Here is a 17,563-nt window from a genome sequence, read left to right as displayed (position 1 = left end):
CTCCTCTGAACTTGGCCCCTCACAAGAAAGACTGAGCCAGAATGGAGAATTCTGTACGGCCACAGAGGAAGGCAGAGAGAAAAACACAGAATAGGCCAGTGGAGGCAGGAGGGTAGCTAGCAATACATGTTCTCCGCTGTCCAAATAAGATAACCAAATGAAAGACTTGTATTTTTTTTTTCAGTGCCTACCTTAAAAATTCCGTTAAATTTAAACTGTCAGAAACCCTGCAAAATGTCCTTTTTGGGTAATCTTAGCTTTCAACAGTTCAATCGAAAAACAATGCCAAATTCCTTGAACCATATTGAAACACAAATACTGTCGCATGTTTGCCAAGCAGAAGGGATAAGAATGCCACTTAGAAACACATTATGTTCATGTTAATCTTGCCTGCAGGCTACTTCCCTCTCTTTCCTGACTTTCTGTGGTGCACGCCAAGATAGTATGAAGATATCTAGTATGCTGTGAGAAAGGAATGAAAGAACAAAACAGATATCCTTAATATAATCCAAGGACAACCACATCTGACTAGAAAAAACAGCCACTGTGTCAGTTTGAAACTGAAATGTCTTGGGTAAAATTTACAATGAAAAAAACAAAAACCATTACTTAATCCTTGATTTGGAAATTTGGAAGAATTAACCATTTGAACCATAATGGGCTATCAATGTATTGATTCATGGACCGTTTTATAGGTTTCATTTACCAAAACTGTAAGGTACGGGGTACTAATGTAATGCAATGTAATTACTAATGTAATGTAGTGTACTAATGTGCTGCTTCCACCCTATGCTTTAGTCTGGAGACAAACAGACCAATTGAAACGGCAGAGACATTTTGAAAGTGCCAACCGAAATGGCAGTTGGAGTGTGGCCCTTTAAGGAGCAGAGGAGCAGCTGCAGTGCCAGCTCTGGATGCTGATCTCCTCTGATTCCTCCTCTGGTATTATTAGATGTTAAAGCTGATATTAGTGCTTCTTTGGATACCGGTCATAACTGGAGTCTTAAAATACCCTGCCGCTGCCGTAAGCTGCCTTCCCGGGCCGCTGCCATCGCCATATCCTCTGCCTCCATGGGAAACCGATCCATCAGAATATTTCTGAGCCAGGTGGAAACCGTTTCGGCGATTTCGGTAACACTTTGTGTGAGGAGTGTTACACTACACTGGGTTGTGCTAGTGCTACCAGAAGAAATAACTGCTACTACACTAACCTGCCAGTGTTTTTTTTTCTTCTAGGAATATATGTCACTTATATATTAAAGTTTTCAAAATAAAAAATCGTTCCATTTCAAATTTGTCCGTCTCAAGGGCAAGTAGAGGCTGAGAGACAACAGCTCTGAGGAAATGGCTGAGCATGTCGTGGCACGATCGTGCTCTGGTCTCGTTTCCAGCTTCTTCTGTGCCAGCCGCGCATGTAACACTTTCGTCACAGGCGCTCTTTTTTCCCCTTGACCTTTCTGTTTGATCCGGAAACCGAGCTCTCTCTGTGATGTAAACATTCGCTCGGTGGGGGGGGTCCCTTCCTGGCCCGCTGCCAATGTAAAGACGGGCCCGTACGCTATCAGGAGTCTACAAACCACATCTGCCTGGGTCTGCTTGCTTAGAGAGGAAACATTCAATGTTTCTCTAGAAATCCTTCGCACGAGCGAAAAGGGGGCCAGCTGACACCAAAAGCCAAACGATTAGGGCCTGCGTTGTTTGACAGAATCGATGGCTTGGGTTAAAAACACCGCAAGCCGACCTCACGGAGTTGAGAAACTCAGCTGTTTTTCCTCCCACGTGCAATACGGCACTCTGAGACATCCTGTATTTGGTTACACCCATTAATCACCCGGTCTAAGAGTCTGACTGTAGGACCCAGCTTAATCAGCCTTAATCAACATCCGGAGGACGAGCAAAGTCTCCCCTTGATCTCTTCCGCAATCAGGGTAGTAAAACAAAACCTTTGTGACTGCTGACAGTCCAGGATCAAAGCGAGGTTCAGGCCCGACTGCTTGTCAAAGTTTATGGAACAGTTTAGGAGTGGCTGACTTCTCATCAGGGAAAAGAGGATTTAGAGAGGGCAGTAAAGTCTCCTACCCATTGTAACCCAGAGAATGCCGGTTTCCCTCTCTGACCTGGTTACCTTTAATGTGCAATAAAGGTGTAACCCTCTTGCTTAACAGCCAAATGGCACAATTGCTACCTAAGCAATGATCTGATATATACTGTAATACATCTTATAGTTCACTTCAATACAATGTGACACAATTTGGTACAAACAAATACAATATGATTCAATGTAACCTTAAAATTATTGTGCTTTTAAAGAAATGTAGAGTATCTAAACATTTCTTCATTACATGCCATTGAAAGGATGCTCAATGTTCAAAGATAACTAGAACTGTCAGAAATGCTCAAAATTTCATCAGAATTTTTGCATTAATATGAATAAAAATAGATAAATAAATTAAAGGTAGGGATCAGTTCTCACATGCAATATTGATACGGCTGGATCGTTGAAACAAACGAATGAATCGCTACACCCCTAATGAGAAGGCCACGCCTATGACATTACTGCCTTATGTTCACACAGCTCCATCTCCACAGGAGATGAGCACCACGGTCACAGGAGACAAAGGCACACTGTGCTGAAGTGAAAAGTCCTTTCAGGGTTTCACAAAACCTTCCTGGCGTGGTTCAAATGCTTCAAAGTTTCAACAGTTAATGCAGATCCTGGATGTGCAGCACTGTATGTGGCTCCCAGCTGACCTGGGGTGAATCACTGGCTGACTGAAGTAGTTCCGTTACGTTAGGGTCCACGTCACTCACTGTACAGACTTTAACCTCATGCTCTGCAAAAACCCTGTGAATTAAGGAACTTCAGACAACTTCAGGCAACCGGGCCTACTAAGCTGCGTACACACACCCGCCCAGTGACTGAGTCATGGTGACATTCCCATCCATTAATCAGATATTAAAGTTCCTCTCACAGAACAAAAATGCGAAATATCAAGAATGACATTCAGCCATTATCAGGCCAAGCATTTCAGTATGTGTTCAAACTTATAACAGGCAGCAAATCCAAATTAAAAGAAAGCATTTTCAAGAACTTCCCTAGAAGCCAAACGTGGGGAGGCTTTCATGGGAGAGTGGGTCTCTGGTAAAGACCTAGTGAAAGTAGGTCACAGGGCTCTGTAGGTTACTGCCATTCACATGGACGCAATGACCTTCTGTTGTTTCGTGGGGACAGTAAACAGCAGACTGACTCTCAGGGACCATATGGCATTGGTCAGCAGGGCCTGAAGGTTCTTCTTATAGAACATCAGAAGAACCCACTCCTTTCCTCACCACCCTCTTAACGCACCCATTGGGCCAGGTCCTGGTCTTCTCCCACCTGGAGCACTGCAACTCCCTTCCTACATGTGCGGTGAAACCCCTGCAGCTAATGTAGAATGCCACTGCTGTGCTGGTCCACGGCCTCCCCAGATCGTCACTTCTCCTTATCTCATCCCACTGGCTACCGGTAACGGCTTGCATCCGTTTTCGGGCAGTGAGGGGAGTGTCTCCCCCTTATCTTCCACCCATCATCAGACTCTACATACTGGCCAGGTCACTCTGTTCTGCAACTTCAGGAAGCCCCCCTCTTAGCGGCTCCGAGTGCTGGTAATAATTCTACAGCGATATGAAACAATACAAATTGACCCGCCAGCTGGATACTGTTGTGGTTGATGCATTAAGACCAATGAAAACAGTGAAATAAAATGGAATGCCGCTCAGAAAGACTGATTTGCCCTTTTTAAAAACAGAAAAGACTCCCCACAACACACACCGCTTCAAAACCAGCCAATTCAACACACTGATTGAGACAGTTGAAAGTGCTGTGTATCCACAATTACAAGACGCTCTTATCCAGACACTCTTTCCAGCACAAGAGAACGGAAGCTTGAATGAGCAACATACACACACACAAACAAACACACACACATACACACACACACACCTGTCCACCACTCTATTCACGATTAAAAGACCAGATTCTAAAACGTTCAACCCCAGGCTGCCTGTAAATCTACAACAGTGTAAAACGAAGGGTGTATTCGGACTGCTTTCGATGACGGTCTCGGCTGGTGAAAGGCTCGTCACGGCCGCAGAAATTTCCACAGCCCTCTGAGAAAGGGCTACAGGAACAAACAGAACCAGAGGCACATCCTTTGTTTCTTCCTCCAGTGGCCGGTGCGCTGGAGCTCCATCTGTGCCCAGAGGGCCCGGGGATCGTGCTTCCTTCAGGAAACTCCAGCGCTTTCCACAGCCGAGCGTCCTGCACGGCCACCACCTCGCCTGCTGTCTCTCACACACGGTATCGCCAGGGAGTTACGAAATCATGTTTGTGCCTGTTTCCATAGATACTACATAGATACCGCACACACTACACAGATTTACTTCGATATCCTTGGCTTATGACTCAAGAAAAAGTCCCCTAGAAACCACTGTTTTGAGTATATACCCTTATCTCTTGCCCAAGTGTCTGTATTAACACTAAACTGGGCCTGACTCTCAGTGCTGCGTATGTTTTGAGGTACTCCCCACTGACCTAACTTGGTGGATGGCACCCCTGCCATTGCAATCTCAACACAGGGAGTTCCAAGTACCAATGCATGCGTGCTGTGTCAAATGTATGCTGTAAACAGCCGTTCCCTGTCAGAGCAGCATGGGTCTGGCTCTTACCGAATTCCATTCGCAGGGTAATCTCGCAGGATTGCTCCTGCCATATTACAGAGACCAATCAACATAAAATGCATAAGACCGTCCACCAAGCAACAGCTAGCACCCCTTCACTTCCCGACCCCGCCCTTTATGCATTATGAATGCCAGTGGGACACTGACGGCAGAGCCTGCCAGCGCTGCAAGCGTTGCCAGCTATCCAGGTACTCTCAGCTCTGTTCATTTCAATAACCGAAACACAATACCTCCAAGGATTACACCTTTGCTGTGAGACTGCGGCTACAAGCGCTAAGTCAATCAGGGCTTAGCTGCTGAAAAGATGAAAAAGACCGCCACTGGCAAAATATGCATTTCTATTCAGAATCTGTTATACTACAGAAACATGGGTCATAGGTGGGTCATATAGGAGTCATATAGGTCGTAGGAGAGCCTCAGGATCTGACAGGACCGACTCCACTCCAACTAAGGGCAAAACCTCCTCCCACCACAGTAATGAGCCAGAAAAAGGCGTGTGGGTGCGGGCGGCTCAAATTACGTGCTTCAGTTCTTGACCAAAGCCGCTGGCTTACTTTTACTTTTGGGGTCGAATGGCTCTTAGATTTCCTGTCTTAGACCTCCTGATAAGAGTGCTTTCACTTTTGACTGGCCTTAATGTGCAGATGTAAGGATAACCCAAGGTTTTGTAGGGGGTTTCTATGGGAAACACTGTGGAACATAAGGGAGTGACCAGCAGACGCTGAGGGAGGGGCTTCAGTCAGAGAGGCATGACATCACACTGTGTGTGTGTGTTCAGTTTAGACACCACCCACAATACCCTGCAGAAAACACCCCCTGGAATGCAAACACGCGGTGATGAAATGGAATGTCAGTGAAGGCTCTGACACTGATACGGGCTTTTGTTTTTCACGATTTCCCTTCAGATAGCTGGATTAGACTACATCAAATACAAACCAGGGAAAATATTGTCCTGAATGAGATTATAGTCACTGTTTCACGATTTTCTGTCAGATATTTGGATTAGAAAATTTCAGATGTGAAACGAAGTGCACAAGAGCACCATGTCCAGAACAGGAGGTGCACCAAATTCACATATTTGTGAGATGTGGTTCTGTATATTTGCAGTAGGCAGCACTCCCTGTCCCCTGCTCCCGGGCCACAGAATGCCAGACCAACCCACCCTCTCTTATATTTACTTATATATTCCACATGTCTAAATGACGGCAACAAACTCAGAGTTTTACTTTTATATTGTATTATTCTGTTGCTGTTTTACAGAAAACGTGGTTGTGTACACTTCATCACTGGTCATTGGGTACAGTACCCAAAGATTTCCCCATTCGCGGGGATCTATTGAATGTATCCCTAGTGGAAGGCAAATGACTCCTACAGTTAAATTCACTAGTCTGCACCATGCACCATATGCACCAATGATGAAAACTACCACCTTCTGGTCATAAAAGTAGAAAGAAATCATAACTACAAATGTATACATTGACACAGACAAACTGTGTGTCCTGCTACTGTATTGCAGGTTAACTGTCTGCACACACATGCTGTCGTTCCACAGAGAGCAAAGTCACTCAATCAAGGTTAAATGTTAGCTTGTCTCTGCTTAAGAGCCACAAAAATAATGCTGAGGAAACATTACTCCCTTAGGTCCTGAAAATAAAGCCACGGACACATGCGGCTAAACCTGACACACAACAATCACTCCTCTACCAATCCAGTTCTGACATGTTGACAAAGATACAGAAGAGGGCTTTCAAGAAAAAAAAGTATCTGTTTATCTTGAAGCATGCCAAGCGCAAGAGGACAATTAGAACCGGAATTATAAATGATTCTGTGAGGCCTGAAAAAAAGGGGGAAAATCATTTAGCCTAATTATTGCCTGTTCTGAGAGGTCCTCTTTGTTCTAGAGTTTTCATGAAGAATGGCTTCTCTTCTCCCCAGCAGTAATTTGGTGTAGCCAAAGCTTCGGCCACTGATGTAGATTTGCCTGTTTAAAGCTCACTCACTTACATGCATGCAGACATAAACACACAATACACAGCAGTGGATCTGAAACATAAACAAGTCAAAGCAGTTCAGAGGAAATCCATGCTAATTCCATTTGAAAAACAAACACTGTAAAACATTTACTGTATGAGGCAGAAAAATGCATGAAAAAAGTGGGTGTGATGGTTCTTGTGTAACACTTATCACAACCCTCAACTTCTTTGTTTCTAACCGGAAATGCAAAAACCATATGATGTAAAATGATGCAAAGTGACCCGATTCACCTCTCAGATGGGAAGGTCCTTGCATTTGCTTACATTCACTGGGTTTGCTAACCACCTCATCTATAGGCTAGCTCACAGGAAGCTCCATCTATGAGGGCTCACAGGAAATCGTGAGCACAGCTTCAAGCAGCTCTGTTCTACCTATGATGTAATGCACGACAACTAGTCGTTTCAGCTGCTGTCTGAGCCTGCTGCCCGCCGGCCCCGGGAGCAGCACTCCACCCTTTGTAGCGCTGTGGTAATGGCTGCTCCACTCTGAGCACAGGCGGCGCGAGCTTACGCCCACAGCTGAGGAGAAAACACGCGCTTACACAGAGCGAGGAAACGGGCTGTTTGTGCACGGCTGGGGAAGGCTTGTTGTTGTCACACTTTCTCCTCCGCTTTTTCAAAAATGTGTACAAATGAAAGCTTGAATAGTAGTCACAGCAAAAGAGGACAAAGTTTTCAGAAGCTCTGTTTAATGCCCCAGTGATATTAAAGTATATATATACTTTAATAATATATATACATGTTACATGGTTACTGCAAAAAGGAAGTGGTAAGAGTGAAGAGTAGAGTAGCCAGAGAAGAATTATTTTTAAGAAGACATACCATGAATAGCCAGAACGCTACACAATGCCAGAAGACTTGCAACCAAATGCTCAGTTACTTTGGAACAGTAAGTCTGGACAGTATGTTGTTTCTACTGTATATTGGACCTTAAATGAATCCACATTGGGCACAGAATTTATTTTTAGGATTTTCTTCCCATCAGCTCTTCCTAAGGGACAACTGCATTGGTGTAATGTTACACTAACAACATGCTGTCTCAGCTTGACTGAGCCCTCTTAAGACCTGAGGGCCTGGACACTTCAGCTGAGAGGTTTAACTACACTGCATTTATTTGGGACACAAATAGAGTACACACACAAACAGGAAGTGTTAAGGAAAACTGCAGCAGTAAAATCACTAAACTCATTTAAAATATACAGGGGGACTTCATTCAGATACATTCATGCATTGATCTTACTCTGCTTTAACAGCAAGCACAGCCCATAGCCTTTACTCCAAGCTAGGAGAACCAAAGTACAACCCTTAAAGAAGGAGCAGGACTCAGAGGCATGAAAACAACCATCAGAGCCAAGCATTCTCGCTTCGTCACGTAGCATAATTAAACCTGATGACTATGCGAGTGGGTGCTTTCCCCTGCGCTGTCACCGGGGACGCGTATGATCCTGATTCAGGACAGCTGCGCTGTTCCATGAGGCAGTTTTCAAAAAAAAAAAAAAAACACACTTTTGACGGGTAACCATTAAGGCACACTATGATGGGTGTGCTTCATATCAGGACTTGACCTGCCCTGGTCGGCTAGTGTAGGACGAGCGGTAATTTCAGGGATGAACAGCTGTGTAAAATGCTACTTCTGGCAGAGTGGGTCATTTTTGGTGAGTCAATGAGAAACGAAAACAAGTCTGGGCACTTGGTTGTGAATTCAGGTGCACAAAACACAGGCTATGGGGTTCACGCACTCAAAGTTAAAAAGAAATAACACATTCATGTTTTCTTTTTTTTAAACAAAGGTAGTAAATGTCATTTTCCACAGGGTTTCACTTACTCCTGGTTCTTATACCACAGTCATAAGCTCTGTGTATGAGGTACACTAAGAACAATACAGGCATAAGAATTACACCTATTTTTGAGTACTGTAGGTATTAACTTACCAAACAGTATGGCTTCATGACATAAATAAATCCAAACTGCAGGTATCCCCAGAGCGCAAAAATGTATGTGTTATCAATGTTACACATCAATATTAAACTGGGAACTATGGAAGCCCTCCACTAAAATTCCCTTCTGGCCTATAAAAGTGACAGAAGGGTGGTTTTGTCAAACGACACGGGCCTGTGTTCACTTCTCGCAATCAGTGGGGCTTCCTCCAGTGGAAAGAAGTGAAAGATGATATATACACCAAACCAGTAAGCAGCCCTGCTCAAAATTCCATGACAAAAACCCATGCTGGCAAAACAAAGAAGCTCAAAAACAAGAAACCATTACTGAAGAGTGCTTACTCCTCATGGAAAAATTAGAACTAGCCCATTTTCCATTTGAGGATTTGTTAAAAAGCAAACTAGACGCCATTATGATGCTGAGCCTTTGGGTTACAGGTTTACAAATCATGGGAGTTTCGTTAAACGCATATTAATTTAATTACTCTGCCATTAGATTTGTATGTAGAGACAGGTTGGCATGAAAATCGTTCCAAAACAAAGGGAATAGTTTGGAATCCGACCTTCATGGCTATTCAAGTTCTCACATGAATTCCTCCAGCACTATCTGAAGGTGGAAGTACAATTCCACTGTCGCATTTAGTGTAACAGCTGTAAGGACACTCCTTTGCGGCTATGAGCTGACAGCAGCTTTGTGGTACTGGATGACAGCGATGTGTTAAATATTTAAATTAATGTACCAGAAGTGAGCAACGACGAGATGGGATCGAGGTTTGCTTTTGGTTACTGCTTATTGCTCAGTGTTTATTGCCTGTTCGTACTGTAACACGAACACAATAAAACTGATTATCCAACACAGGATACATCAACATCGGTCAGTGACAATCTCATAATTTGCATAATGCCGGTCCGCGCCCAATGCCACCTTTCAGCCATGTCCACCACGGACTTCCACGTGGTAATGTGGTAGACTGCACCGTCACACCTGTTGTGCACACTTACTATTGAATTACTCAATAACAAGTCTTAGGCTAAAATTAGTTTCTGATCTACGGAGCGAGTAACTACCTAGCCAGCTGCCCAGCGGTATCACAGGAAATGGGTTCTCTTACAGTGACGTTATCATCATAGCGGATTAGTTAGCTAGCTAGTGAGTAACTCCCCGAGCTAATCTAATGTTTTGCAATCCTGGCACAACATCCAAGAGTCGACAACCTGAGTAATGCTTTTAGCAACGTAACCTGTTAGCTAACTAGCCAGTTACACTCCTGAAGTTGCGGAACACAGCTAGAGGCATTCATCGCAAAACGTAATCGACGTGTACTGTAATTGCAATCACACTGCCATGTCGCCAAGGTTGGAGCTTTGTCCATAATAACTTTAGACACGTTTAGCAAATAAACTGTTTTAGCATGGTACTAAGGTGGAAAGCTACATTCCAGACATGGCGTTAACATGCCTATTTACGTTAGATAGCTAAAGTTAGCAAACTGAATGAGGCTGTGAGTTTTTTCAGGTAGTGAGCTAACCAGCTGGCTACAAATTCACTAACATTACACGCTAAGTTACGCAAGGAAAGATCATTTCAGCCCAAGTAATTTTTTCACAGGCTTGCTGGCTAGATAGCCACAACTGTTAGCTCAAGTTGCTTGTTAGCTAGCTCGCTAGCAGTTAACTAAGGGTGATCTGAAACAATGTTAAACTCACGTTTAGTGGCATTGATGAGATTCTTTCCATCCTTATAAAGTTCTTTTATGAAGCGGCTTGTCTTGTCCAGTTCCGCTTCGTGTGCCTTTATTCTTTCTCTGAAAGACGGACTGTCCAGGTAGCATTCACTGAACTCCAAAGGGTGTAATCCCATTGCTGTTGATCACAAACGAACTCGATCCTCCTCGGGTAAAACTGTTGCTGAATGATAATAACGCTCGCTGAAGGAAAGCAGCAACTCTAGCTATATCTGGAATGCTTACACTCCATAAAACAGTAAACGCCTCATATAACAAAGTGGCTTGGTAATCGACGCACCCCGCGTCTCGAAAATGCTTCGGTAATAACGGCTGATTAAAGAATAACTTCAGTCACAGTGCTCGAGTAAATTACGCTAATCACTGGGCTTTTGCCATTTACTGTGTGAGCATGTGGGCGCCTGTGCGCTCGCAGTTGGTATAAGGTCCGCTTGTCATTTGCGGGCGGGATTTGGGCGTCTCTGCTATTGGCAGAGGTCACAGTCGAGAACGTAGCGCTCAAGCTAACTTGCAGCGACTCGCAGCCGGTGACGTAGCAGGTTCTGCTGATTTCTCAGCTAAATTGACAAAAAAAAAAAAAACGTGCTACGCGGCACTGTCCAGTCTAGTTTCCAGCCGAGCTCGTTGCAGATAAAATATCAAATGCAGTTAAGCCTTTTGGTAATCGCTGGAATCAAACAAAAATACAGAGGTCAAGGTAGAGAAAATGGTAACAGCTGCTTGAGATTTTATACAAAGTGGATTGCATTTAGAATGAATCAGTGACATCAGTGCAACATAGAACACAACCTGTTATTATAAATTAATAATGGATAGATAGTTGTCATTTTTAAAGAATTGTATTAAAACATGTTGACGTTGTATCAATAATGGGAATTTGCTCCTAAATATCCACTTGTTCCAACTGATTCCTTTTATGTAGCTGGTATCTGATGTAGTTTAACTAGTCTAAATTGATATTTAAATCTTTTTTCAATCTGTCCAAGGCACGTTTTTGTAATAATGTTTTGACTGAGTCTCATTTTTAAGGTACTGTACAGTAATATGTTCTTGTTTCGTTGTGTACTGTATAACAGTGCTGCTGTAACACTAGTCTGCTCACAATAGACCAGTTCCTACAGACACATACACACACACACACGCTGCAAGTATGCACAGATGCACATATTCAATCATAGACACACAAACACCCAGTCATCAGACATCAGATGAGATTCATAACACATTTTGCTTCATCAGCCTCCATACATTCTAATAAGTTAACAGATTCTAGGACACAGTATTTTTGTTTTCTTTTAATGTGTTATCTCTTCTGAATCCATCCAGACAGGTAGCTCTAAGATGACAGCAATAAGAAGAATATATAGATAAATTACATTTTGATTATTGTGGCCCTTTGTATTCAGTATAACACTGTTATTCTGGCACTGTATGATGTATTCCCACATATTTAGATGTGGTCTGACATTTTCTGTAAGTACTGTTGTTCAAGTAGCTAAGTTAATTCAAGTTAAACATGGAATGAAACAAGACTCATATTTTTATGCTGAGATTCCAACACACTTTTGAAGTACCTGTATGTTGTTTGCTTTGGATCTGGAGTAAAGTCCTGGTTTGCACGCATTTGTGAGTGGAATTCCCATACAATTACTCTACTGCACAAGTGTACCTTCAGTTTTGATTTACGTAAGTGTGTGGATTCTGTGGAAGTAATGGATAAACTACCACCTTCCTCCCCCTGTAGGTTTTGTAGGGGGTTTCTATGGGAAACACTGTGGAACATGGGGGCGTAACCAGCAGACACTGAGGGAGGGGCTTCAGTCAGAGAGGCATGACATCACACTGTTTGTGTTCAGTTAAGACACCACCCACAATACACTGCAGAAAATACCCCCTGGAATGCAAACATGCGGTGATGAAATGGAATGTCAGTGAAGGCTCTGACACTGATATGGGCTTTTGGTTTTCACAATTTCCCTTCAGATAGCTGGATTAGACTACTTCAGATACAAACCAGGGCAAAGATTGTCCTGAAGGAGATTAAAATGAGTGGTTCATGATTTCCTGTTAGATTTCCCCATTCTCATACCTTAAATATGTTTCCAGAATGAACACTGTCCTGTATGAGATTACAGGGACTGTGTACAGTTTTCAAATACTCTTCCCTTCAGCGTGTAACATACTGTATCCACACGTTTTGCTGTGTGAAGGGTAGAATTACTTGAATCAGTCTTAGTTTTTGTCTGATAGACTGTGTGTGAAGAAATCATTATCTGTTGAGGTTATGGCCCAATACTTGAGTTGGCCAATACCACTGAACTAACAACTAACCTGTGATGTAAATAAGAATAAAACAAAATTAACAAGGACACATTTTTCATTTTGTCAGATTCACCAAGTTTTCATTATCTCTTGAAACAGTTAACCACTTTTTTACTGTTCAGAACGTTGGAGTGTTGCAGACTGCCATTCAGTTCTAAAAACTGCCAACATTCTGAACTGTTATCATGTTATGCCTTTAACAGCAGTATGCACATAACAAGAATATGTGAAATTAGTGAGTTTAAACCATGAACAGATGCACACTGTTCTATGCTATAAAACAGTGTAAAAATCTGACTTGCAGCCACATAGAATTGTATGTAAAAGGTGCAGGGAATCTAGTGGTGATGATGGTGACAGGTTGTATGGAGAGGTTTAGTTGTAAAGGATGCAATTTCCCATCGAAAACATCTGCCGTAGGTAATCACTGCAGCCATGGATCTTGAGTTTTCATGCTGCATGATAATACATGTCACATATACAAAATAGCTTGTTAAAATAATTAAAAACAAACAAATGCGTGTGTAACAAAGTAACTGCACTGTCAAAGAGTAAAACGTACGTTAAAATTTAGGTAAGAAACAGTGATTATATTTTAACCCAGTTTAACATACACACTATTTTTTTCGGGTCATAATAGCACTTTTATGACTAAAAAAAGACTTGCAGCATTAGGATTTATTATAATGGAAACAGAAAAAGGAAATGAATGAAAATAACTCTGAGGACACAGGGTCCAAATGGTACTTAGGAATTATGGTGTTTTGATGAGAATTACACCGAGCAACAATTCCAAATCAAGAAATTCTTCACAGAAAGAGCTTTTCATTCAGTCTAATCCCTTCATAATGCACCCCCAGATAATAAAAAGTTTATGGCAAAAGACTGAAACAACAACAAAATTAATACTATGTGAGCATTTGCAAGACCTCAACTGAACTGCTTGATCAGATAATCAAAGTAATCTTACAGGGACATCTAGTGGGTAATTGTTGTATTACTAGCTGTAAGGTGAACTTGAGCTGGGACAGCATGGATGCATTGACTTGGAAACTGATTTCCCCAGGGTGTCCACCAGGGCTGTTATTATAGTCCTTGAGGAACAGTTAGGGTCATTATGGCTTGCATTCAGAATGGCCTTTCCCAGAAGCACTTAGAGCTCATTATGCTATAAGATAACTCTCAGTCTCACTCTATTCTCCATCTAATGGTTTGTGGAGGACAGCAATTGCTCCAAGAATCAGACTGCAGTGCAAGATCCTGGGGTGAGTTTGGCTGGCAAAACCCTAAGCAATATTTCACAAACAGGATCATGGGAGATGAAGTGCACAGCTAGTGGTAAAGTACTTCACAGCATCAGACTACCCACTTAGCCTCCGAAGACATTGTCCAATATTTGCCTGTTGAACCCTGTCCAGGTTTTGTTACAATCATACATAGGGTGGTAATTCAGTAGAATCAGCACATGACTGACGGGGCGTGTGGGGACAAAGTCCATTGTGAAAGAGGCTGGTCAGCGGTGATCTTACTGTTGCACATTGTTCTTCACATCATGCAGTTGGCTCCTCCCACTTGCTGCATCCAACACATCAGCTGATCCAGACACCATAAAGACCCATAAACAAAAGAAGGTAAAACATGGGTAACGTAGGAAGACAAATACAGACGTGTACATCAGCCCAGTCAGCTGCATGCAAGGCAGATACAGACTGAAACCTGTGGAGCTTTTACGGTGCTTTCTGGAGGATACAGTAAATGTCTCTGACCGGGCCCTTTCTGGCAATGCAGGTCAGCAGTATGAAAGTGCTGTGTATCACCCTACCAGCATGAATGGCTGTGTCATCGCAAGCGCGTATCTCCAGCTCATGTCTGTGGCTGCAGTGGCCTGCCAGAGGAGAGCACAGCACACATGAACTTTTCAATGCCCCCAACTCATCCATTTTAAAGCAATTTCCAGTATAGTGATAGGTTTAAACCGCAGCTGTCTGCTTTGAGGCCAAGTCTGAGTCTCTGGTCTGTGGGAAAACTGGACCTTGGAATGTAAATGTGATTCCCTCGGCCCTTTTGACGTGTTATACTGTATGTCCCAGAGGCCCTGCCACTGATGGCAGCTGGGTTGGGAGTATGTGAGCATGACCCTGCGAGTCCAAACAGTAGAACTGGGCCGCCGACTGAGAACAGTGGGTTTTAGGAGGAAAAGCTGGAGTTATAAGTCAGTTGGGTAGGCACTGACCCTGATGTCCTCCTACCACTTTTTATTTTCTGACCGTGTCTATAAATTGTAGTTAACCTTTAATAACAACTGTATATTTAGCTGTATTTGTGCAAGGTTTGTTTTGTAGATTTTTTTTTAACAAACCTTGAACAAGATAATAACCTAAATAGTAAATTTTTATGCCGTTGTTTACTTAGTTTTGTGTCATTTTATATGTGTTTATCATGATCCTTTTAAAAAAAGGCAGCGTTGTGCATTCTGGTCAATCTGCCATCATGTCAGTATGACTTCATGGCTCTTTGCTGGACAGCCAGTGAATATTCCTGGAGTGAGTCTTTGTCTATGGGCTGCTAGTCTAAACAGGCACCATGTTGAATGAAGAGGAGGAAATTAAACCAACTCTCCGGTCCAGTTTTATCAACCAGTTCAAAGAACATGCTGGGCCATTCTACAGAAATATGAACCAGATAGACATAACAGTATGTATACATCTGCATCGAGTATCCTTTATTCATCAAACTGACATACTTTACATTGACATTAGCAGCCTAGAGCACTCTCTATTATAAGGTATACTGTCTTTTACGTAACGCTATTGTTTTATATATACACACAGATATTCTTGTGGATGGCCGGGGGGGCTTCCTTATGATATCTTCAATGCTGACGTTCATCACTACTAAAAATAATGTGTGCATATTTTTCCCAAGTGGCACGTTTGTGCTCCATGTTCACAGAAACGCACTTTGCTTGTAGTTCTAGTGTTGTGCTTGAAGTTCATGCTTAACTGCAGGCATTCCCAAATGCAACTGCCTGCTTGAAACAGACAGCTCCACACAAGGCATTTTTACCTCAAAATACCAGTACATATCACACAAATAACATCAAACATGCCCCAGCTAACTCCCACTGGATTCTCAGAGAGGCAAGGCTTCTCTTCTTTGTTCTCTGGGAATGATAATACTGTTGCATGTCTGTAATTAAGGACTATCTGGACAATGATCCATTGCTGAGTCCCCATCTCTTTTTACTCTCGTTTTTAACCCTATAACTATCAGTATACAACTAAAAACTACTTGTACGTTTCACTCCTTTACAAAGACCTGTTCTGAGGTCTCATTCATCTTTTTATGGACCTGCCCCTCCCTCAGTGTGAATGGCATGTGGCTAGGTGACAATTTTGAACCTTGACCTCATAACCCCAATCCCAAATATGCAAAGACAATGGCTATGGTAATGTTCTCCTAGCAGACATGGTCACTTGTGTTGTAGTTTGTTTTATATGCCATTATTAGTCAATCAATGTTCAGCCTTGTGGTTTGAAATCCTCCTTAAGATACAATGATGGAAACTAAAGTGCAGTCTTTTGGCAACCATCAGTGTCATGGGTTAGGGTTGATGTCACAGTTTTATGAGCGGTGGATGATGTTTAACGGGTTCAACTTGCAAGTCAAAATGTGCTTCTCTCTCACTGTTGCCATTTCAAAGTTTTCAACAACAAGTTCCAGGACTTCCTGACAGTTTGCTTGGATAGTGCTAAACCTGCCAAAATGTGTTGTACTTTCACACACCTACTTTTCTTCATGAGAACCAAAACAAAACTGCCCAAAAAACATCTTGTTTATCAGTATGTCCACACCCCACACACCTCATGCTTCACTTGTTACTGAGCTAATCAAACATTACCCTTGTCTACTGCCTCATTTTGAGGGTGAAGTTTGACCAGTTTGCTTTGTATGCTTGGCATACATTTAATTTGAATATGGAAAATTAAAAGTATATTTTTTGACAGCAGGAGGGTTTTGATTGTCAAACTCCTACTGTAGTTAAAAAAAACTCCACTTGGTGACAAACTTTAGGATGGATTAATCTGTTTAATAGAATATTTACACTGAAAGGCCATTAGATCATTTATTTATTATTTGACTGTGTCACATATAGTACATGTTTGTGCTTGAGTGACAACACCATGTATGCAGAGACGTTTCCACATGACATTGCTTTTGGCGTTCTGCGGTTTAATGAGTTGTGGTGTACATTATGTACAAGGCAATATGACACATCCCGCAAAAGCACTGAAACTCCCGTCATTTTAACACACCCCCCACCACCAACATGGGTGTCAATGCAGCAGATATGTTACTTTAAAAAAGCAAAGTGATTACAAAGGCAGGCATCCCCACCTTTTGAATTGTCAACCAAGCTCAGAGCCTCAATAAATTAAAACCCTAGTAGATGTGTTTGCCATGTTACCTAGACGCATGTCTTATATGAGGATTCCATGAGATCTACTGCAAGGCTGTTGAATCAGTGCATGTTGTTTTAAGATAATCTCCCTGAACATTTACATGCAAACAAAGAACGCTTTTGCCTGATTCTACATATGTTCTGGTCCATAAAATCGCTTTCTGCTCAATGGTGTCTTTTCAGCTGTCACATAAACACACATACAGTAGCTGTTCTTACCAGGAAATAAGCAAAAAAAACGCAGAGATACAGTGAGATTCAACGAAAAAAACATTTAGAGGGAAAATAAAACAAAAAAACACAAGTTGCTTTGGTTTAAGAGGTCATCTCCCAAAATTACATTTA

At 42.3% G+C, this 17,563-nt stretch overlaps 1 protein-coding gene across 1 annotated transcript in view; it reads right to left on the bottom strand.

Annotated features, from left to right (window-relative positions):
• arhgap10 (Rho GTPase activating protein 10) overlaps nt 1-10,860 on the bottom strand; it is a 51,427-nt gene extending 40,567 nt beyond the window's left edge. Inside the window, exon 1 of the mRNA XM_036551156.1 lies at nt 10,397-10,860. Coding sequence (XP_036407049.1) covers nt 10,397-10,550 — 154 coding nt within the window. The 5' untranslated portion in view covers nt 10,551-10,860. The remainder of the gene's footprint in view (nt 1-10,396) is intronic.
• Nucleotides 10,861-17,563: the final 6,703 nt, after the last annotated feature.

This window comes from Megalops cyprinoides, chromosome 18, assembly GCF_013368585.1.
Source record: "Megalops cyprinoides isolate fMegCyp1 chromosome 18, fMegCyp1.pri, whole genome shotgun sequence".
NCBI classification, from domain to species: Eukaryota; Metazoa; Chordata; class Actinopteri; order Elopiformes; family Megalopidae; genus Megalops; species Megalops cyprinoides.
The sequence above is the reverse complement of the archived record's forward strand: the minus strand, read 5'-3'. Positions and strand labels throughout refer to the sequence as shown.